Source organism: Protopterus annectens, chromosome 1.part1, assembly GCF_019279795.1.
Source record: "Protopterus annectens isolate FY-2018-M chromosome 1.part1, PAN1.0, whole genome shotgun sequence".
Taxonomy (NCBI): domain Eukaryota; kingdom Metazoa; phylum Chordata; order Ceratodontiformes; family Protopteridae; genus Protopterus; species Protopterus annectens.
In genome coordinates, this window is record NC_056726.1 from 1,818,582,187 (window position 1) to 1,818,606,822 (window position 24,636).

Sequence of the window (24,636 nt, forward strand, 5' to 3'; positions counted from 1 at the left end):
GAAACATGCTTCAAGAATTAAAGCTGTAATTGCCATTGTGGCACGTCATTAGTACTTCACTGTATTTGAAGATGTTAACATGCTGTACATGTATAGCTTGCTGCATTTGACTTTAGCACATATTTTGCATGTAACATTCCAATGATCATTGTGTTGGCTTAACAGCTTCTTAGATTGTGATGTGTTCACTATTTCATTTTTGGTGATATACATACACACGCAAGCACATGCATGCATACAAGCATACCCCCCCCATTTTGTATTGTATACAATAATACTGTTTTTTGCTCTGAAATACAGTAGTAATATTGTTTTGAAACTTGTTTCTGTGACAGGTAGAACATGTAGAAACTAGGCATTGTTTTGTTTAGTAAAGTGAAAATTGCTCCAGGTAATGTAGTGATTGCACCATCTAGTGACTATACAAAAAGCGCACTACTTAGCATAATTTAACACATGCTAGTGGTTACTCCAGGAATGGCCCATGATGACTGGGTGTTTTTCTTTTGTGTCCATCAGAGTTTTCACTGGGGTTTCAGTTTCCTCCCCCATACCAAAGACTTGCTGATAGGTGAACTGGCCAGTCTATAAATTATTCATAAGTGTATGTGCAGTGTTAATATGTGTGTATTTTTCAACGAACTAGCATCTCTTCCAGGACTTGTTTCTCTGCCTGGTGCCTTTTGCCAGTTCTACTGCAGTCTTAAATAAGATGTAATATGTATTGTAAACTGAATGAATGAATATTGTTTAACGAGTGAAAAAACACTGCAGTATTATTCTACTGTTAATAAACTGCTGACTTGACCTCTTGCAGGGTGTCTTTCAATCATGGTAACTATAACTGGTACAAACACGAGATCTATATTATTTGATGAAATTTCACCAGCTGAGTGTCATCTTCCTTTGTCCAACTCCTCAAGTAAAACAGCCCCTGCACAATTTGATATTTGATTACTGATAGATCACAGTACCTGCAAGTATTTTTTCATTCTTTCAGTCTGGTGACTGTGGATTTAGTCTATCTGAGTAAGATGGTAAGGAGGTGTGTCTCCTTCAAAAAATGCATTTTTCTTGTGCATAATTCTTAGAGTTTATGCAGCCTTCTTCTTTCTTCCTTTATTTATCTTGTGCAAACTGTGTAGAAATATGACCTTTACACACATTCTGTTGAAATATAAAACATGCGAGTTCATAAAGGACTGTTGATAGGTTCTACTTGTCCAGATTAATCATGTGTAAAAAATAGTATAAGAATGTTTCATGTAAAGTGGTGGAGTGAAAATGAATTACTTTTATTGAGTTATCACAGTCTTCAGTTTCAAAAACAATATAAATGAAATTAATTCATTTAAAAAGGTTTGGCAGTGGTCCAACAGAGTGCTTTGTATGAGAAGACATTTTTACTGCAGTCAAGAGTGTAAATCTGATAGAGTGACGAAAAGAATTACAACATGCAAGGAGGTGACTTTTGCGGTGTTGTGTAGATTTCCTGAAACATTGCGCAGTTTAAACTGTTAGACCCCTGAGAAGTGGAGCAAGACTTACTGTTAAATAAGTGGTTTGCAGAAGAAGTAAGATGTGTAGTACTCATCTTAATGGTGTGCAGAAACAAAGTTTACAAGAGTATGCTACTACACAGCCAGTCACACAGAACATAGACGTCTAGAAAATGCTTCAGCTACGTAAGTGATATAATCAGTTATGAGATATACAAAATGTTTAAATCTCACAGCAATTGTTGGAAACCTCACAGCAGGTATACAAAATAATTGGCACTTTTCTGCCTTCAGATTTTACTTGTGTATCTAGTATTTGCTGTTGTATTTTTTTTTTTATACTTTAAATGACATTTTACTGTAGTACCAAAGACCACACTACATGTGCCAAAACAAATGTAATTTTACTCATTTCTTCTGGTCACTGTTCTTGTCAAATAGTACTAAAATAACCATTAGCAACATTTTTACTTGTGTATTGTTTTAAACTATTGACTTCAGTGCTTACTTGGGGAATTACTGAAATACCTGGAAAGATGAGACTGGCAAGAGTAGTTTGCCTGATCTGAGCCCAAGTGCTGAGTATTACTGAACTTCAAAAGTAATCCTGGATTTTCCATTATAAATTCCATGTTTGAACATATGTGTGTGTACTTTGACACTGGAGTACTTTCAACCAAAGATCAAAGACTTGACTTCACAGTTACGTCAGTAGACCTGGGTTTGTACATTCTGAATACTGAAGTCAGAAGAGCTACTGTGCTGTCATTTGCTCACTTCTTGATGGAGAGTAGGCCCAGATGTCTAGGGTTATGGGTAATGAGTTACTGGAAACTGAAACATGTAGTGAAGGTGACCGGATGACACCTAACAAATGCTCCTTTATAGGATAACTTCAGCACTGACCTCCAGAAATGCTATAGCCATATATCCCGGAGATCAGAGCCTGAAATGACTGCGTGAGAACCTAAATAGTGTTATTATTTATTTCTGTATGCATGTATATGATTTGTTAACCAGGTAGGTGAGCTGATATTGAGACCATCTTCAGTCATAATCCGGACCAAAAGGTGTAAACAAAACATACAAAAAGCATAGGCAATATATTTAATAGAAGCCATTTTTAGTTTGTTAAAAAGATACTGTCTGTGACAAAGATATATAGATATATATAACGTTATTTGTTAGGTGATTCACACTAAAACTGAGTTAGCAAGGCAATATAGCAGTAAAAACATTGTTAGAAGACAGAATCACAGAACACTTGGTTTAAGGTAGTATAAACATTGTTATATAAATGCAGTAATTCAAACTGCAGATATTCAAAAGCAGTTGAGGTGGTAGCAAGGATTTATGGCCAAAAGGTGGCACATGGGAGGGGGGGGCTGTCTAGATTTGACCAGCATGTATCTATATGCCAGGAAAGTAGCAGCTGCAGAAATCCATCCATCCACAACCCTTTTTCCTATTTTTGTACATGGGATCAGGGTGTCTCTTCAACAGTGATAATCCTCTAGAGCCAAGACTTACACCCCTGGGTGACTAGCCCTGCCCAAAGTAGTTCATCCACGCCACACACTAACACTATTGACCAGTTTAGAGTGTCCAATCCACCTTTTGCCTGTCTCTGGAATGTGGGAGGAAACTGGATCATCTGGAGGAAACCAACTCAAATACAGGGAGGAGTTGCAAACTCAGCATAGAAGACACCCCAGCCTAGAATTGAACCAAGGAATCTCTTGCTGTGAGGCAACAACGCTACCTAGTGCACCACTATGCATCCCCCAGATGTAGATGCCTGAAGCAAATGCACAAGGGTGGGAGGAGCTTGGTAAGGTCATGGAGAAGGACTTGGAGAATGACTTTCAGATTGCCTAAAATAGGTTCTAGAAAACCATCAGCTTAGTTGAGGGTGTGGGCTAGATATTTTCTAGGTTGTCCTCAACAAATATGGAGAATGTTGACATTGAATGGCAGGCATTGTCATGATGTGAAGAGAACACTGAGAAACGCCTGAACCTAGTGCACTTGCTGCCCTTGGAAGAGGCAGTAACAGATGTGCTAGTTGGATTGGGTGTATTTCTGAATTGATTCATCAGATGTTCAGCAGTAGTCTTTAGGCTATATAGGTTATTTCTTGCCCAAGAGACAACAACCAATAAGCTTCCAAAGCTCTGGCTCCCTCCCACGCTTTCACTCTTGACTGCTGATTATGGAGTGAAGATGAGGGGTCATAGTGAAGAAGCTTCAGTACTTTCTTGACTCTTCATTTAGAAACAGCTCAAAGGCTTCAAAGGAGCAACAGCCATCTGTCAGCTTCTATTCTGGTAGATAAGTTCCCAGTGGGAAACACTTCCCCACAGAATATTGCCCTTTAAAAAAATTGTATTTATTTTACTTGGGCCTATTAGCCTTACTCTCCCTTTAAGAAACCGGTTATCTTTCTAATATCAGAAGTTTCATGCCAAGGTCTGCAGTTTTTTTTTTTTTTTTTCTTTTGCTTTGGCGGCTGTTTAGTGATAAAACATACTCATTGTGTAAACTTCGTGTTTTTATGAACATTTTTAATGTCAGGGAGTGTTTTACTATGGCAGGAACTACAGTGGGGTATGTGAGTGCTTATGTTCACTGTGTGACAACTTGCCTTTTTTTTCCTGTCAGACTGAATTTTGTATGAAAGGATTTCTGACATGATTTATTGTGTTACTTATGCATTACGGTGTTTATGGGGAGTGGGTGTATTAGTGTAATTGCGCTGTTAGTGGACACTGTCACCTTACCCTCAGACCGACTTGTTCCAACAGGGCTTACCACATCTGAATCATCCTCCTTGGTGACAGCATATATATTTATCCCACTCCTGCTGGTCCACCTTTCTCTTTCTTAGATAGAAAAAAAAAACTTGCCAAAGAGCCCTTGCTGACTCTGTGGGCTCAGTCAATCCCTCAAGAGATGATGGATGACTCTGCAGTGGCCAATAGTCATTCATTAGACCACTCACTTTCCTCTCAGGCTTACTCTGCTGTCATCCTTTTAGACACTTCCTGTTTGGCTGCTCCAGTGTCCAAACTGGGGCAGGGAGACTTACCGGGAATGCTGCTCAATGTAGTAGGGAAAGCAACCTCTTGATGGAGCAGAAATACCCTCTCCGAGTTTATCAGTAGTATATCTAAAGAAAAAACAAAAGCTGTTCATCTGAAGACATTGTATCTATAAGAAAAAATAATTTTATTACCTTAGCTAAAAGGTTGTTACATGCTATTAATCTTTGTACTCAAAATACTTGACCTGTAAATGAAGTCAGCAGGAACATTCCTGAGGAAGACTTGTCAGAAGATTCTGACCTAGAGAGGTACAGGGCTGCTTCTGCAGATTCACAAGCTCACTTCTCTGATTCAGAAGAAGCTTGGTCTTCACAGTCTTCTTTAAAGGAATTTCCTCTCCTCAGACCATATCCAGAATGAATTAGGTGTTCTTATGGGTATTCCCCCTGAATTGAGAGGATATTATATGTTACAGGTAGATATACCTCATTCTGTTCTCATTCCTCCGTTAGTGCCAGTCTTGGAGGATGTATTTAATGCTCCTTGAAGCAACCTTAATTCTCATCCTTCACTCCCAATCAAACAGATAGGCTGTATAGCGTCTATATCAACATGGTCGAAAGCTAAAAGCGAAGACCACAACTTCGAAAACACCGGAACTCGAAGTTGCTCCCCCCACATACCAACTCCAAGATCGCACTACAATGAGGAAAGGGCAAATACCCCTATCTACACTGTAGTATGACCCCACAATAACAACTTTGTGTTCTGGTGTTTTCGAAGTTGTGGTCGTTCGCTATTATTAGCTTTCAACCACGTGATATAGACCCAGCTGTATAAAGTTTCTCAAACTAGCAAACATTTCTTTTCACACCTTGTCTGAACCTGCTGACATCCACTTCTTCACCAGCTGGAAAGAGGATTTTGGTGTCATCCAGTCCTTCCTCTGTGGATATGGAAGGGAAGATGAAAAATAAATTTAGTAAGAAAATCTTTTTTTCTTCCACTTTGGTGTATAGAAACCTTAACTATCAGATTCATATGCAGATGTTTGTGTTTTTTGTACAGATTCTTTGAGAAAATTATCTACTACACTACCCCCTGTAAGTAGTGTCTGTCTGAATTCTATCATTTCTAATATTTCTCAAGTAGCCAAACATGCCTTAAGGAGTGTGTATGGTTATGCAAATACTATGTCTAGGGTCACTGCAACCCCTAAAGTTTTGGAGAGAGATGCCTTTGTACATAATCAAAAGTTTTCTGATGAGGTAAAGTCTGAAACTTTAAATTCAGCTTTCAATAAGGATGTTTTATTTGGCCCTTATGTTACTCTGGTCCTCAAACAATTTGATGAGAGAGGGAAATTAACTCAGGGAGTTTCCAAGATTTTTGAAGCACCCCCTCCCTTACAAATCTTTAAGAAAACAAAATAAACAATTTCTGCCTTGTCAAGTAAAACAGGGAAAGAAAAATAGGCAAGAGGGAAACAACAAGAAACAATGATCTTTTCTTAAAAAGGGACAATCTACAACGTCAGCAGGACTATACCAACAGTCTTTCCCACAGCCACACACCCCTTCTTGCTCCTATTTTGCAAAATCTGTCCCAGCAACTGGCTTTTTACATTCCTTTTTGGCAACAGATTGTACAAAGAGTCTTGGAGACCAGTTCTAGATCCTTCCTTTCTAAATATGTATGTGAAAGTCCAAAATGAATCCATTACCTATTATTACCCACAGAAGCTTTATGGTAACATTAGATCTAAAAGATGCATACCATCACATTCCAGTAGCCAAATTTCTTGGATTTTTTTTTTTTTGGTTTTGACCACATTATCAGTTTTGCCCATTAACTTTGGGTTATCTACAGCTGCAAGGGCTTTTACAAAGTGTCTAACTGCAGTCATAGCTCATTGCAAACTGAATGGCATGCCCATATTTCGTTATTTAGATGACTTACTCATCTAGGCAGAATCTTTTCCCAGGTGTCAAGAGTTATTATGCATTGTTGTATCCACTGGGAAGTTGTCTACCCCTAGGAACTCCCAGATGGACAGCATGTCTTTAAGGATTGACCCAGTTATCCAGGATTTGGGAACTTATGTGGACAGTGGCCTAACCTTTGATCAACATGTGTCCATTGTTGTAAGAACTAATTAATGTTGTTAGAGAACCAAGATCTAGCAACCAAAATCTAATAAAAGTAATCAGACACAAAAATGAAGCAGGTAAATCCCTATTTGACTGCACAATAGCCCAGGCCTGGAATACACTTCCAAACCACATAACCGCCACAACCTCTCCAAAACAGTTTAAGCACCTTCTAAAAAAACACTAATAATTAGCTATGCTTATGCTACTCCCCAGGATAATCGAGACCATGGCAAATCATTAAGATCTCCACCAATATATATTTAATCCTACAAAGCACTGTAAAGTTCCTTGTAGAATTAACCTCTACTGGCCATATGAATGAAGAATTATTCCTTACAAAACTGAATCCTAATAAACAGTAACCTCCTAATCTAAGACTATCTATCTCTCAAATTGTATCCTAACAATTAAACAACCAACTCTAGAACTTTTTCCTAGCAAACACCTGCTCTTTTGATGCTCTCCCTACTAGGTAAAAAAAAAAAAAAATTATTACTTTTTGTATGACTGCCTACGTATGACCTTTTGTGTAGACTAAGAATCTAGCAATCATTTTTATGTGACCTTTGTATCATGTGTAATTTAACTGTGTATGACTATTTGCTGCATAGATTCACACTGACAACTTGTAACTTTGACATTAACCTCTATTGATGCTTATTACATCTGTACCAAATGATTTAACCAACTTGTAAATTAACTAACTTGGAGCTTTTCTCCCCGGGCCTCTGCTGAAAATGGACCTGCGTCCAGTCGGACTCTCCCAGTTAACAAATGTAAAATAAAATAAATAAATAAAAGTAAAAGAAAGTACTTCTGTTTTGCACAGCTTATAAACAAAGGGATTGTGACTAGATCTGGGAATGTCATGGTCCCCCTTTACTCAGCCCTCATTAGGCCAGTGATTGAATGTAATGCCTCCTTTGACATGTATCTGTCCAGACACATGCTCAACTGGAATGCCTACAGAGATACCTTACTAAAAGAATGCAGACCTAAACAACATGTCCTACATGGACCAACTCAAAGCCCTGTCACTGTACTGTGTATCCTACAGACTGCTAAGAGGTGACCGGTATCTGGCATACAAGGCATCTTCTGACCCATTACTGATGGATTTACTACATATTAGCAAGTCAAATGACATCAGAATCCAATTTCAGATTCCAGTCTTGTGCTTTGTAAAAAAAAAAAAAAAGAAAAAAAATATGCAGCACTGGTGGGTGGGGACTACGTATACAAGCAGAGTCAGATCTCCCTTTTTCTCTTCTGCCTCCAAGCCATTCTGTAACTACAGATGCCACAGATTTCGCTTGGGGGACAGTTTAAATGGGGTAAAGGTGCAAGGTCTGTGTGATTCCTCAGAGAGACCAAAGCACGTAAATGCCAAAGGGCTGTTGGCTGTGAACCATGCCTTAAAATCTATTAGGCTATGCCACAGTGATGTGGTTCATAAACATTTAGTTGGGCACCAGGTTGTATCATCTGTGTAGGCTGGCTTTGATGACTTGGGAGGTAGCTCTTAAGCACTCATGAACTCTCCAAGCATCGTATATTTCATCAGAGCAAAATGTAGCAGCAGCCAAGTCAAGCAGGACCAGGACAGACCCTCACAAATGGAATTTGAATGAGATAGTCTTCCAGGAATTGATCCAGTAATGGGGAACACCTCAGATAGATCTGTTTGTGTCCTTTCAGTACAGACAGCTAAACACATTCAGCTCCAGGGCTTAATGCAAGCAGATCTGGAAAACAGATATATTTTCATTTACATGGACAGGAATTTTCCTTTATGCATTTCCACCATATCCACTGCTATCCAAGGTAATTCTGAAAATTCAGAAGGACCCTCCAGAAATAATTGTGGTGACTCCATTTTTGGCCCAGGCAACATTGGTTCTGCCATCTTACGAAGTTAGCCAAAGGCAATTAGCACAAGTTTTCTCACAAACTTGACCTGCTCACCAAAAGATGGGGGAGTTTGATACACCTCATTCTCAAATATCATCAACTAACTGCCTGGACTTTTCAATTCTAATTCCTTTTGGGTACATCTTTTCAAAGGATGTTCAGCAGGTACTAAAGGAGGCAGTAACCAGAGCTATCTGGGATTATGCACCACTGGTGCTCGGTACATGTATGACTTATTAGCTTGTAGACTGTCTTACTTCTCTATCAAGGTGCACCTTGTGACCATTTCAGGATGACTATGCATGGATCCTCCACTTTCTTCTATGCTTTTTAGTAAAAACAGTTTCTTGAGAGACCTTCTCATAAACAAGTTGTTCTTTCCAGGGATCTTAACTTTGTGCTGGAAAAGTTACCCATGTCTCCATCTGAACCTGTACAGTAAGTAGACTTAAGGTTCATTACATGGAAAACTGTTCTTATTGCTATGATATCTGCAAGAAGAGTGTCTTGAGTTTTAAGCTTTCATAGCGGGTAAACTATATGGCCTTCCATGCAGATAGGGTCTCATTAAGAACAAATCCCGCATGTCTATGCTTCCCTCCCACCTCTTCACTCAAGGTTGTTTCAGAGTTCACTTTGAATCAAGTCATCAGTCTCCCATTGTTCTATCCAGATCCTCAGAACCAGAGAGAACAGATTCTACATACTCTGGAAGTGAATAGGCAACTCTGGTATTATCTTGATTGAAGGAAGTACTCTAGAAAATCTGATCAGCTATTTGTTTTTTATGTTGGGACAAAGAAAGGAAAACCTATGTCAAAACATACTGTTTCCAGATGGTTGTCCTTGGCTACTGCCTTTTGTTATTCCCACTGTGGTTAACCAGTTCCAGGCGTTATCAAGGATGACTCTACCAGAGCCTTGTCTTCTTCAGTATCATATCGGAAAGGAGTGGACACTAAAGATTTATAGAGGAAGATACATGGTCCACTGTACATACCGTAGCAATATATTACAATTTGGCTTCCTTTTCCAGATCCAGGACAGGCTTTGGTAAGACCATAGGCTTTGGTGATAAATGCGTATGGGCCAAAGGCAGCTGTAGCAGTGGGAATGATGAAAGAAGTACAGTTGTGTAAATTGCATGTACCCATAACAGTAGATGCTTGATTTCCTCACTATTGGAGTAGCTATAACCACCCTCCATATCCCTGTTTTTGTATATAGTTACTGGTTGGGATATAAAATTGTTTATTTCTTGTTGTTGTAGTTCAAGATGAATATGCTTCTCCTTAACTTTTGGGAAAGAAAATTCTTCACTCTGACTCTGATTTTTTTCCCTCCACAGGGATGCCCAGTCATAGGTTCATAGGTTGGTACTAGGCTATCGGCCCTAGGGCCTATGCAAGCCTAGCCATAACAATTCCCTGGATATTTCTTCCCACAATATTTACTTCTCTGGACCCCTGTCTAGCAGGGCGACTGACATGATCCCCGGGGTGAATTTCCTATCTCCCATCCAGTCATCAAGGTTCCTTTTGAAGAGGGCCAATGAGACGCTCTGCTTGAAATGTATGGGCAGTCTGTTCCAGAGTTTGGGGAGTCTCTGGGTCAGGAACCTATCCCTCCAGCATGTTTTGTTCATTGTGATGACAAGGTTTAGATCCCTGGAGCGTGTGGCTCTGAGGGATTGGGATTTCTTTAAATGGAGCATGTCCAACAGCTCAGGGTTTGACATGGCCTTGTATGTTAAGCAGAGATCGCCTCTGAATAGACGATATGCCACAGAGTATAGCTGGAGTTTTTTTAGATGGTCAGCATATGGCATCTGCTTTAGGCCTATGATTCTTTTAGTGAGGTATTTCTGCGACCTTTCCAGCTGTTGCAGATGTCTTGTGAGGTACATACCAAACGGGGCATTATACTCTATAATGGGTCTAATGAGGGATGTGTACAGTGGGACAATGACCTCCTTTTGTCTGGATGAAAAGCCCTTAGTGATGAGGTGTGCCACATAGAAGGATTTCCTGACTGTTGTGGCGATGTGGTTATCGAAGGTGAGACCACTGTCCACCTGTGTCCCTAAGTCTCTCATCACACTTTCGATGTTTAGTGTCTTGCCACCTATGTGGTAATTCATGGGTACATGTTTTTTTCCAAAGGGGATAACTATACATTTCTTGGCATTAAGCTTGAGCCCATGGCTCTGGCACCATGCATCTGTTCTGTAAGGCCCTTTTGTAGAATATCCAGATAATTGTCTCCCAGTTTGCAGTCATCTGCGAACTTTGTTAACCAGAGTCCGTTAGTGTTGGCCTGTACTTCAGAGAAGTAGATGCCAAACAAGAGTGGTCCCAAGACTGAACTCTGAGGTACTCCACTTGTCACTTGTCTGGAGCTGGATTTGGAGTCTGCTACTTTTACTGTCTGGGTTCTGTCAGTAAGCCAGTTGGCAACCCATTGAGTGACGTAGGGATTTATGTCCAGCTTAGTAAGTTTATCTATGATTCCAGAGTGGGGGATGGTGTTGAAGGCCTTGGCAAGGTCCAGATAGGCTGTGTGGACTGCCTTACCCTCATCCACAGCTCTGGAGACTGATTCGAAGAAGTCAATCAGATTCAGGAGACAAGATCGGCCCTTCACAAACCCAAACTGGGTGGGGTCCAGTGTTTGAAGGTTGCCGATGTCTTTGTTTATAAGTTCCAGGATAATGCGTTCCATGCCCTTGCAGATCAGGCTTGTCAGACTGATGGGTCGGTAGTTCCCGGGATCCAAGGCAGATCCCCCCTTGTGGAGTGGGATAACTGTAGCTTTGCGCCACTCAGTGGGCACAAAACCTGGAGGTGAGGCTATGATTAAACATGACACTTATGTGAGGTGCCAGTTCATTTTGTAGTTCATGTAGTACACAGTCTGGGATGTCATCTGGTCTCATGGATGCTATATTCTTCGCTTTGGAGAGTGCGGTTTCTACCTGTGTGACCGTGATTACCAGAATTTGGCAATCTTTTGGTATTGAGATGGGCCCTTTAGGGGGTGAGAGGGGGGTGAAGTTGGCACTAAATCGATCTGCCAGGATATTGGCAATATCCTTGGGATCAGTATATTTAATGCCATTCTGTTGTAGCTCAGAGCAGATCTGAGCATTGCCATTTAGATTCTTGACATAGCTATAGAATGCCTTGTGGTTGTCTTTGGAATCTTTGGCAATTTTATTTTTGTAACTAGCTTTTGAGGATTTTATGAGGGATCTCAGCTTCTTACGAAGGCTGGTGAGGGAGATTTTTGCATCCTGGGATTTTCCTCAGCAGTCATAGTGAAGGTGTAGGAGGCAGGCAGGGCTTTTGAAAGCTGACCTGTTGTGTCTTGGGCAAGACACAACCCATATACCATTTACTGTTATAAGTGCAAGTTACACAACTTGTTCTTTCTGCGGAGATAAAGCTGCAGAAAAGTAAGATGTTTGTCCAGAAATGCTGAATGCCCTGTATATTGTAGGGATGTCATGGTTAATGTACCTTTTCATGGTTGCAGTAAGAAATGGGGACCAACTCTGAATTTGCATGTTGGGATGATGCTCTCTTTTTCAGAAAGGGTGGCAGGAAAGTGAGTTTCAGATGTAGAGTGATCATGCTGTTTAGTCTTCTTAGGAGAGCCAAAATGAAGGTGTAGGGAAAGAGACTGTCTAATAAGTGAGACTGATTTAGTAGGAGCAGTACTAGATATTTGTTTATTTATTTTACATTTGTTTACCGGAAAAGTATGACTGGACACAGGTCCTCTTTCCGAAGAGGCCCGGGGAGAAAAGCTCCAATTACAGGCATATTGTTCCCATATAAAAATATACAGAGAGTAGCAGTTAAAGATATCTCAGCAGATTACAAACATTACAAAATACCACATCAGTTACATAATGTTGAAGAATACAATCTTTTTTTTTTTTTTTTTTTTTACATGGCAGAAGTTCCATTCTACATAATTATGTTTCAGATACAAAAGTAAAGGCGATTATTTACCTACAGACGCAGTTACTAATTGCTGTTAGATTAAACTAAAATAATGAGTGGTGGTATGTCTAGCAACTAGGAACTATGGAAGACCTGTCCAGGGGAGTGACAAGTGCATTTAGATAGGAGGAAGCTTCTTTGTTCACCAGTGAGAGTGGGGAGCTCTGAGCAGCCTATCTGTCCCTTGAGGAGTGGTTCCAGCCCAGTGACCTGTAGCTTATGGGCCATTTTGGGCCATTTCCTATCTCTTTCTAACCCCCTGCTTTAAAGCCAGCTTTAGCACACTTTTGCGCTTGTGATTTAAAGTTTGTCCTGTTTTTTGCATTTACCTGTTGAGGCTACACACTCAAATACGCTAGCCTGTGTCACATATTTACTGCATTTTCCTCCTATTTGTTGAAAAAAAGAAAAAAAAAAAATTATCCTTGTTTCCCGTCTTTCCTAACCTAGAGTAGTCCAAATACAGGCCTTTGCTGTATTCTGGACTTTTGGAAAGTTCCTGTGTTGCCATTTCGTTTCTTGGATTAAGGGAGGCTTGTTTGTTCACCAGTGGCAGTGGGGAGCTTAGAGCAGCCTATCTATCCCTGGAGGAGTATTCCCAGCCCAAGAATCTGGTAGTCTATTGGCCATTTTGGGCCAATTTCTAGCTCTTTCAAATCCCCCTGTATAAAACCCGCTTTGGCGAGGTTTCTGTGCTTGTTACTACTCAGGCAAGCTCCTCGTGGTCCTGCAGAGTGGTGCTAGCAGCAGAGAGGCTAAAAGAGCGACTGCTAACCTGATAAAAGTGTTTTTTCCTGCTACTACCTGGGCGACTGTCCGATCTAGCTAAACTGCAAATATTTCTGCTTCTTGAACTGTTTTAAACTGTTTAAAGTTGTTTTTGCACCTGCACTTTTAAAGTTTGTCCTGTTTGTTGCATTTACCTGTTGAGGCTACACACTCAAGTGTGCTAGCCTGTGTTACATATTTACTGCATTTTCCTGCTATTTGTTGAAAAAAAGAAAAACAAAAAAAAAAAAAAAAAAAAAAAAAAATTACCCTCGTTTCCCGTCTTTCCTGACCTAGAGTAGTCCAAATACAGGCTTTGCTGTATTCTGGACTTTTGGAAAGTTCCTGTGTTGCCCATTTCCTTTCTTGGATTAAGGGAGGCTTCTTTGTTCACCAGTGGCAGTGGGGAACTTAGAGCAGCCTATCTATCCCTGGAGGAGTGTTCCCAGCACAAGAATCTGGTAGTCTATTGGTCGTTTTGGGCCAATTTCTAGCTCTTTCAAGTCCCCCTGTATAAAACCCGCTTTGGGGAGGTTTTTGCGCTTGTTACTACTCAGCCAAGCTCCTCGTGGTCCTGCAGAGTGGTGCTAGCAGCAGAGAGGCTAAAAGAGCGACTGCTAACCTGATAAAAGTGTTTTTTCCTGCTACTACCTGGGCGACTGTCCGATCTAGCTAAACTGCAAATATTTCTGCTTCTTGAACTGTTTTAAACTGTCTAAAGTTGTTTTTGCACCTGCACTTTTAAAGTTTGTCCTGTTTGTTGCATTTACTTGTTAAGGCTACATACTCAAGTGCGCTAGCCTGTGTTACATATTTATTGCAATTTCCTGCTGTTTGTTGCAAAAAAGAAAAAAAAAAAGTTATCCTTGTTTCCCATCTTTCCTGACCTAGAGTAGTCCAAATACAGGCTTTGCTGTATTCTGGACTTTTGGAAAGTTCCTGTGTTGCCATTTCCTTTCTTGGATAGAGGGAGGCTTCTTTGTTCACCAGTGGCAGTGGGGAGCTTGGAGCAGCCTATCTGTCCCTGGAGGAGTGTTCCCAGCACAGGAATCTGGTAGTCTGTTGGCTGTTTTGGGCCAATTTCTAGCTCTTTCAAGTCCGGCTGTATAAAACCCGCTGTAGCGCGGCTTTGTGTGATTTTGTGCATAGTGCGGCATCGAGCAGCGCCGCTTATTTGGGTTTGAGCCTTGGAACTGATCTAGTTCTCATAATAAACCCCTATTCCTACGCTAAAGCCTAGCACTTGCTCACTAAAGCAATTATATAAGTCAGCACTAAAAAATTAAAAGCACTACACCCTAACAAACTCCCCTTGAGTAACTTGTTCCCCATTGGCCCTTTTTTCAATTATAAAGGAATTCCCAATACTATTCTGGCATGTCCAAAGGTCAGTTATCAATCTCCTCTCCGGTCCAGCTGGTGAACCTGGGAATCTTGAGGCAATGTTACAACTGCCTGATGTATACAGACAACCCTCTCCTCCTCCCAACAAATTCCAACACATGTGAGAGATGCAACAATATAGCCAAACTGGAGGCTAAGCTCTCTCAACTCAGTACTGGCGTAACCAGTCAGGAGGAGAAGGAAACCACACTCACTACAATTCCAGTCTCACATAGACCTACCACGACAGCAAACCAACCACATAAACACACAAAAACATACTTGGAGGCTCTAAATAAAAATCTGTCTAAGCAGCAGAGACCTCCAAAGCAGACACCCAAGCAACCGCTACCCCAAAACAAAACATGTGCAACACATAGCTCACAAAGCCAGTGTGCCGAACAGTCACAGCCCTTAAGGCTAAACAACACACCTGATACACTTGTAATAGGTGACTCTATCATCAGGCACACTGATGTCCCGCTCACCAGGCTGAACAAGGAGAAGGTCACGGTGAGCTGCCTATCGGGCGCTAGGATCAGTCACATAACACAAGCACTCAGGTTACTCCAAGGCAAGTACAAATATGACTCAGTCATTGTCCATGCTGGTGTGAATGACCTGAGACATTCCTCCCTGGACTACATGAAAAGAGACATAGAGGAGCTCTCTGAGCATGTAGCCCAGGCCGATATGACCCTGACCTTGAGTAGCATCTTACCCTCACCAAGAATGATGCCACAGTATGAAGACAAGATTATCAATTTCAACAATTGGCTTAAGTATTGGTGTCATTCAAAGGGGATCCAATGCCTGTCAGCCTGGGATGACATGCTCGACAAGCCACGATGCTTCGCTAGGGACGGCTTGCACCTGTCACCCCTGGGCTTTCGGATATTGGCAAAGGCTCTTGCTACCCCCATAGTGCCTTATTTAGGCAAGGCTCAAAAGACAAACCCACCTCCATAGGTATCACAAGGGAAAAGAAACTAAGAGTAATGCTACTCAACGCCAGAAGTCTAAACCTCAAGATGCACGCACTCGAAACTCTCCTTAGCATGGAGAACATCGATCTCTGTGCAGTAACAGAAACCTGGTTCAAGGCTCTCGAGAGCACCCCAGCACTACCAGGTTATACCGCATACCATGCTTTATGGCCCCAAAACTTGGACTGAACCACAAAAGGAGGGGGAGTATCAATATTCGTCAGATACCCACACCTCAAGGTTGGTGGCACAGCACGAAGCATCAGAGACTATCCATGTGCAACTAACAGTGGGTAAAACTGCCTTCCAGTTTATAGCCTGCTACAGACCACCCTCCCAAACCCAGGAACCCCACTCGGCCTTCCTGAGAACACTGGAAAATATGAAGGTCTCTCCAAACACCATTATATTGGGTGACTTCAACTACCCAACCATAGACTGGGAGCATTACTTTAGCTCCAACACCCTAGCCCAAAGGTTCCTAGAATTTATAAACTCAAATGCTATGGAACAACTTGTTACCACTCCCACAAGAGGGGAAAACATACTGGACCTGATCATCACCAACATGGGGACTCTATGCTCCAGACCAGAAGTGTATCCCTCACTGGTAAGATCAGACCATAAACTAATCTCACTGGATATTCACATCCCGACCCCACCCCATGCCCAGAAAACCACAGTGAAAAACTTCTCTAAAGCAAATTTCACACTCCTCAAAACCGAGGTGGAATCCTTCAAAGCCCCCGGCCTGTGGATAATACTGGCCCAGACCACAAAATCCTTTATAAACGCATTCTATGAACACCTTCAGGAATGCATGGATCATGCAATCCCAAATAAAACCAAGACCCAATCCTCCAAAGGCAGACGTCCTGTCTGGTGGACCCCAGCCATAAACAAACTATACAATAAAGGAGGAAGCTACTACATGACAGAGCAAAATCCCAAAAAGGGAAGGCATCTCTGATCAGTATTAGCAAAAAACTACGGGCACTCATAAAATCGTCTAAGGCCAGCTTCGAGAGAAAAATTGCACAGGACACTAAGGATAATCACAAGGCTTTCTTTAGTTATGTTAGGAACCTGGGTGGGAATTCCCAGATATGCTCAGAATTAGTCCAAAATGACAAAAAATACACCGAACCCACAGACATAGGTTCATAGGTTCATAGGTTCATACTAGGCTATCTGCCTGAGGGCATTTACAAGCCTAGCCCATAGTTTTGTGGCTTACGCCACCCCTTTAGTATGGGGAACTATACCCATTATTTTGCTGTTCCTCTGTCGAGCAGTGACACTGAGGTAATCCCTGGGGTATATCTGCGATCTCCCATCCATTGGTCAAGATTTCTCTTGAACATTGCCAACATCCTAGCTGACAGGTTCAGCGCAAACTCCCCCCCCCCTCCCCACCAAAAGGGCTAATATCTATCCCAGCAGAGTGCTGCCCCCCTGACATCTCAGATGCTCAGGTAAGAGCTGCCCTCTCCAAAGCAAGAAACACAGCATCAATGGGACCAGACGGTGTCCCGGGCTGCATCCTACATGAACTCCAAGAAGAGCTAAACCCAAACCTAAAACTACTGTTCAATCTCAGCCTTACTACAGGATATGTACCAAAAGAGTGGCGTACAGCAACAGTGGTCCCTCTCCACAAAGGTGGTGCCTCAACGGATCCTGGAAACTATCGCCCCATAAGTCTCACTAGCTTGGTCTGCAAAGCTATGGAAAGGATCATCAATGGACCTTATAAATAAAGATATTGGGGACCTACAGACACTGGATCCTACCTAGTTCGGCTTTGTTAAGGGCAGATCCTGCCTCTTAAACCTGGTCGATTTCTTTGAAACAGTCACCAAGGCCATTGACAAGGGGAAGGTGGTCCACACAGCCTACCTGGACCTCACAAAAGCCTTCGATACAATACCCCACTCGGGCATTATAGATAAGCTCACCAGCTTAAATATAAACCCCTATGTCACTAGATGGGTTGCAAACTGGCTCAAGGACAGAACCCACATGGTTAGAATAGCTGGAGCCATGTCAGACTCCAAACCAGTTACAAGTGACGTCCCACAAGGCTCAGTCTTGGGACCTCTTTTGTTCGGTATATATTTCTCGGAGGTACAGGCCAACATGGAAGGACTGTGGCTGACCAAGTTCGCAGATGACTGCAAACTGGGCGCCATAATAGACTCTCCAGCCGACACAAGCATCCTCCAAAAGGGCCTCATAGAAATAGACAACTGGTGCCAGAGCCATGGCCTCAAGCTAAACACCAAAAAGTGTATAGTCATCCCCTTTGGCAAAACCAAAGTGACCACAAATTACCACATAGGTGGTAATCCATTAAGTACAGAAGAAGTAATTAGGGACCTGGGGACCCAAGTTGATAGCAATCTCTCATTTGACAACCACATGGCCAAAGTGGTTAGAAAAACATTTTATATAGCCCACCTAATCATGAAGGGATTCACATCTAGATCAGGGGAGGTCATCGTGCCTCTTTACTCATCCCTCATCAGGCCCATAATTGAGTACAATGCCCCTTTTGGGATGTACCTTACCAGACACCTGCAGCAACTGGAAAGACCCCAAAAGTACCTCACCAAGAGGATCAAGGGGCTGAAACAGATGCCGTATGCTGCCCGGTTAGAGAAACTCCAGCTCTACTCAATGGCATACCACCTGCTCAGAGGCAATCTGTGCCTGACGTATAAAGCCATCTCCAACCCGGAATTAATGGACATGCTGCACCTCAGAAAATCCAAATCCCATCGAGCTACGCGCTCGAGGGACTTAAACTTCAGCACTGAAATAAATAGGACATGCTGGAGGTTTAGATTCATAACCCAGAGGCTCCATTCACTCTGGAATAAAATCCCAGTCCAGGTTAGGCAGAGTCCCTCATTGACTCTCTTCAAGAGGAATCTTGATGAGTGGATGGGAGATCGTAGGTTTATCGCAGGTATCACTTCTGTGTCACTGTTAGACAGAGGCAGAGTATACTAACCTCGAAAAAGGGCATAGCAAAATTAATTTAAAATGGGTGGCGAAAGCCATACACACTCTGGCTAGGCTTATAAATGCCCTAGGGCAGATAGCCTAGTATGAACCTATGAACCTATGACCAGGTATCCACAAGTTTTCAGCAGCTTTTTGAATTGAGAGATAGAGCTGTTGGACATAATTTTGGTTGGCAGTTTATTCCATATTTTAGGGATGGAGTTAGAGAAGAGAGATTTCCCAGCTAAGTTGTTGGCTTTGGTGGTATCAAAGTGTTGGTTACTAGAGTGAAGAGATCGGGTAGTAGTGTATGGTTGAATGAGGTTATGGAGAGAATTTTGTGAGCAAAGGTTAGTTGATTAAATTGTAGAAGCTGGGGGAGTTCAAGCCAATTTAGCTGTTTAAGTGATGTACAATGGTGCGATCTATATGAGGCACCAGTGGCACATTTTGCTATTTTATTGTAGCAAGATTCCAGTTGGATTAAGTCAGGTTTCCGGAGGTTTGTGAATACTGGGGAGGCATAGATGAGGGTAGATAATAGGTGTGTGCGAGCTATGGTAGTGTTTATGTTGCTTGTAAGAAATTGTTTATTTCTGTACAGGAGTTCTATTTTTTTGTGAACCTTTTTGATAGTTTTGGCTAGATGAATGTCAGCTTTCAAGTTATTGTCAGTTTTGACCCCAAGCAGTTTTTAGTGTGAGTACTTGGAGTGATTATAGTTTTGTTCTATATTAGTTGTGTAATAGTGAACTAACTCTTTGTTCTGACATGGACATTGGAGTTGTTATGGGAGCTTGCCAAGACCTCCACATATTTTGTGGACCTAAAAAAGCCTGTTACTGTGCATAGCAAAATATTTTACGGGAGTTGCTACAGCAGTATGTTTTTTGGCGGGCTACTGCTTTACACCATTCACTCCATGTCTTTGCAAAGCCAGAGTTATGTCCACGTTCTTGGTATTTAGTTGAATTCCATCGTGTGCCCTCCTGTTCATGATTTTCAGGGGCAGGATATAAAGGCACAGCTGTACTTTGAAGAATGTTCAGCTTGGGATGGTGAAAGTTGCATTTTTTATTGTTTGCAGACAACATTGTCTTATTGACCTCGATTATAATCTCCAGTATGCACTGGAATGGCTAACTGGTGAGTATAAAGAAGATGTGATTAAAAATCACCTTAAAACCGGGCTTCAGGATTCTCTGTGATTGCTTTTACCATATGACAGGCAACAGCTACCTCAAGTTGAAGAGTTTAACTATCTTGAGGTCTTATTTGTAAGTGAGGGTAGAAGGGAGTGGAATGGAAATAAAGCAGAAGGGTTCAGTGGCTGCAGTATAATATATTGATGGGAAAATTGAAGTCAGTTAATCTTTGCAGTGGATTGAATACTACATCCTACAGATTTGGGTTTTTTAACCATGATGTTTTTTTGCTGTACACTACCTATTGTTTCTTTATCCTGTGGTTTCACTGTTGCATCCCCACTCTCTTCCTTCTTCATTCCTACTACATTAATGCAGTCCATCAGCAATGTTATCAGCATTTTGCATTGACAAATACTTATGTTAATTGCCTTTGTTACCTCCCGTGGTTTGGTAAGTAGATGCAAAGGAAAACTTCATCATCTCTACTCTTCAAAATATTTGATTTGATCACTAGACGTGTGTCTGTAGTAGTAGTAATAGTTGCTGTACCCACCCACCATCTCCCATTGTAGACAGTTGAGACAGGGCATAACCTGCTTTGTGATGCTTGTTATTGTTGTTGCTTGGATGGTTTTTATGGCGATTTGGTTATTGGATCAGGATGAATCTTCATTCCTTTCTCAGGGCAGTAAAATCATAAAGATTTACTTAACTCTGATTGCTGATAGGCTGCACCCTTTTTGGAGGGAAGTTTATCAGCAGTCAGGGTGAGTGAGAGGGAGGGGCATTACAGCTTTGGCAGGCAGGCCACGTGCTGTGTACCTTCACTGAAGGAAAGAGAACTACTTTCAGAAAACAAAAAAATGGTTTTGATATACATTATTAAGCTGAGAGAGTTGGTGCATTTATTCTTGTGTTTATTGAGTGAGTCATAATTGCACTGCTGTGTGTTACATTTTTTCATTGAGATAATGTATTTTTTAAATGTTCTATATCATTTTATATAGTTTGCCAATATTTCAGTATGATTTAAAATAATAATAATGTATGTAATATTCCTTGTTGTCAGAATGTTGCCCTGCTCGTTGGAAGCTTGCCTACCTGATGTTCTTAGGCTTCTATATGGTATATGCTTTGCGAGTCAACTTGAGTGTTGCCATGGTAGCGATGGTGAACAGAACAATCTCAGATTCAACAGCTAATGTTTCGATAGATGTCTGCCCTGAACACACTGATGGACAGTTCAATTCAACTGACAATAAGGAGACTCCAAAGGTAAAATGGATGAATACTTTGTATGCTTATTATATTTACCTATATAAATAGGCTTAAAATGGCCTGTAAAGGGCAGCTAGCTTAGTACTAATCTATGAACCTTACATAGGTACTTGTTGCAGGTGTCAGAAAAGTGGGTCTGTGACACTCTCTCTTTGGCATCTCACTTTAGTTTTGTCACTGTATACTGATTCAAATAATCCTTCCATTACACCTGGGGATTTCTGAGTAAATAAACACCATCCTCTTTTTGATTACATACTCACGTCAGAAAATGAAATAAGGTGTCTGTCTTATCCTACTTTCTTCCTTCCTTCTACCTCCTGAAAGTCCTGTCCTCATTTTACAAGGTTCCTATTGTCTTCTGTTCATTAGCGCACATCCAGGGCACATTATACATTCTTCTGCTACCAGTGCAGAAACAAGGGTGAGTCAATGCCTTCTTAGCAGTTTTAGGGTATTATTTACTGACAGTGCACCCACGCAGTTACATCACCATAGCATGTGTGGCATGCTACATATGGCTGCAGCGTGACAATTGTCACTTCTTTCCTTACTGATACATTTACTAGCAAGTGGTGATTTTGATATATGCCAAAGATTAGTCTGGTGTTTCTGGGATGCTTGGCCAGTTCCTCATCATTTCTGACTCATCAGTGTTTTGACCTATTGGAGTAAAGCATATTGTACCCAGGGAATTGCTTTTTGTACCAGTGGAGTGTGCCCCATAATTGTCTGATGATATGTAGTGCTCATGTCCTTATAAATAATATTAATCCTTTTCACTGGGGAGCTGTCCTGCAGCACATTAACAACAGTACAGCTATGCTTCTAGTAGGCTGAAGCCTTATGTCTAGTAGTGTTTAGCTAAGTGGCTGTCCATGTTGATCTCAGATGCCGAGTCTTTTGATAAAAGTGGGTAAGCAGTTAGTGTAAAGAATAGCCTTGTAAGATGAGAGTCAGAGCATTTGAATAAGTTAAAAAAAGAGGCAATGATGATCGGAAATGGAGAAAATAATGTATAGAATTCCGTCTTTTATGAAGTTACAAAGTGCGTTTATTGTAGCAAGTTCTGGAATAAGTGTGTAAGATAAAGCAGTTTTAAAATGTGATGATGAGCAAGATATTTTGTAAACACTATCTTTACTCTAATTTTTGTTCTTTAAAAGATCAGTATAAATCATTGTAAATGAGACACTATCAACCATAGCAAATGGCATTAATGTTATTAACCATGACTGACTGCATCATAGTGCATGGTGTGCCCTGATTATGTTGTTATACCTGGGAAAAAGATAAACGTGTTAAGCACTTCCCTGATATAAGACGTGAGCATAACAGTGCCTATGATGCTTAACAAAAGTTAAAGTACGCCTAAGCAATGTATAATTAGGCCTTGCTCTAGGAACATTGTCAGCCAGTAAAGAACAGAGGCAGAGGGTAAAACAACTTTTAAAAGCTGCCAGAACTTCAGTCTGCCACACTTATAAACAAAAATGAGGAAGAATTAAGTATCTTAACAGTTTTAAAAGCTGTAATATGCCTCAAGTTGCTAGCTCTCCTGCACTTAAAACAAATGGTAGTATATTGGGGCAGCTAAAACTCTGCATGTATTACAGATAATTGTGACTGGGGCTGTATTTTGGGACACCTTATTATTTGTTCTCAAAAAGGATTTTCAAAATGAACCTCTCAAACTTTACTTGATAATTTACTGAAATCCATTTCTTGAATATATAACAGAGTGGTCATGTGTGGCAGCCTGGCCAAAATCCTGTATCTGTACTTAGTTGTGTAGTTGTCATGTACTCATCTGATGGTTGCATCATATTCAGCTGCCTTCATGTTTTTTAAAATACCATGCAGATCTTTTTCTGCAAACAAACAACATTCTGTGATCGTGATGATTACCATTTTTAGCAGGAGAGAAGCATATGTTCTCCCCATGTTCTTGTTAGCTTATTTGTTTAAATTATAGTGTTATGTCCTGTATGAGAGGAAACCTTTAACTTAAAATGTTGAAAAAAGTTGACACTGTAGAGTGCCTTCCTGTGCCATCAACAACCCAGCCTTTGCTAGTAGTATGTTGGGCATATGACAGACTGTGTGCCTGATGGCCTTCTGTTTTCTCTCTTGGGGGAGTGTGTACAGGCTAGTTAGAATAATGTTTGCCTCCGTTTGAGCACCAGGAGGATAACAGTAACACTTCTTCAAGCTTCTAAGATACATAGTGGATACTCATTTTCATGTGTACAGAAATGTGATATATCGCATCTATAGCCTTGCACCTTCTTTTACAATGAATGCTGAAAAAACAAAAACGATGCTTGCAGTATGGTGGCTGCTAGCTAATAAATACCAGTGCTGGCCATCCCCTTGCATCCTTGCATTAAAAGGTCAAGTTCTTGCTAGAAAGAGAGCATTGCCAGACAAAGGTGCATTTACAAACCTGCATTATACAAAAATACAATGCACCTGTACTTTTTAGGTCATACAACGGCAATCATAGTCATATAAAAGTCATGCACCCACTGAGGTGATTCCCTGTATTGTGTATCTGTGACTAAACTGTGAAATTGTTTTCCTACAGACATACATTTAGAGTTGAACAGTAATACATTCCAAATTAGCCTTAAAAAAATAAAAATAAAAAACAGCTGATTAAATGAAATTACACATAAAGAAACCTCTTCAATCTGGCAACCTCATTATTACTGTAGAATGATAATTTCTAACACATTAATGTTAATAATATTCTCTGTATTGACATATTCTCTATTTATTTATGCTTTGTTGACCGGGTTAGCCCCACTAGGCTAGTAATCTGCTTTCAGGGGAGACCGGAGGTGATATTTATATTAGTTGGAGAAATCTGACCAGGACATAAGGAAAATTTCCCTACTCTTTTCAGTATGTGTCATGAGATCTTTTACATCCATATAAGCGACCACCAACTCAGATGGAGCATTGGTTTAACATCTCATCCGTAGGATGACACATTCAGAAGTGCAGCACTCCCTTACGCTACACTGCAGTGTCAGCAGTTGATCTACCTGGTGTGAGAACAGAACCCACAGCTTTCCCACCTGTTGAACCACTGACACTCTATAATGTACATATTAACAACATTCAAAGCTTGTATTCTTACCCATTACTTATTACACCTCTGTCCTTTTCCTGTTCTTTAATGCTACTATCCTAGTCACATCAACTTTTCCTTTTACCCTGCACTACTCTGATCTACAAACCTCACTTTAATCCACGTGTAACACTACTCTGCTTTACTAACTTCACTTTAATCCACATGTAACACTACTGACATCCATTGTACGTCAACTTTTCTATAAAATTTATATAAATAACCCTTGCCTTTAAGCACTTAAAATTATCGTTCCCCCCATATACATTTCATATGACTTAATTTTAATACCACTGTAAAGTGTCTTCTGTTCA

The 24,636-nt window shown here is 40.9% G+C and overlaps 1 protein-coding gene across 1 annotated transcript in view; it reads left to right on the top strand.

The window, feature by feature from the left end:
• The window catches only part of LOC122812417 (sialin-like), a 1,040,020-nt gene that overhangs the window by 347,978 nt on the left and 667,406 nt on the right, over positions 1-24,636 (top strand). The window contains exon 4 of the mRNA XM_044084807.1: positions 20,978-21,183. Within this exon, the coding sequence (XP_043940742.1) occupies positions 20,978-21,183 (206 nt within the window). The remainder of the gene's footprint in view (positions 1-20,977; positions 21,184-24,636) is intronic.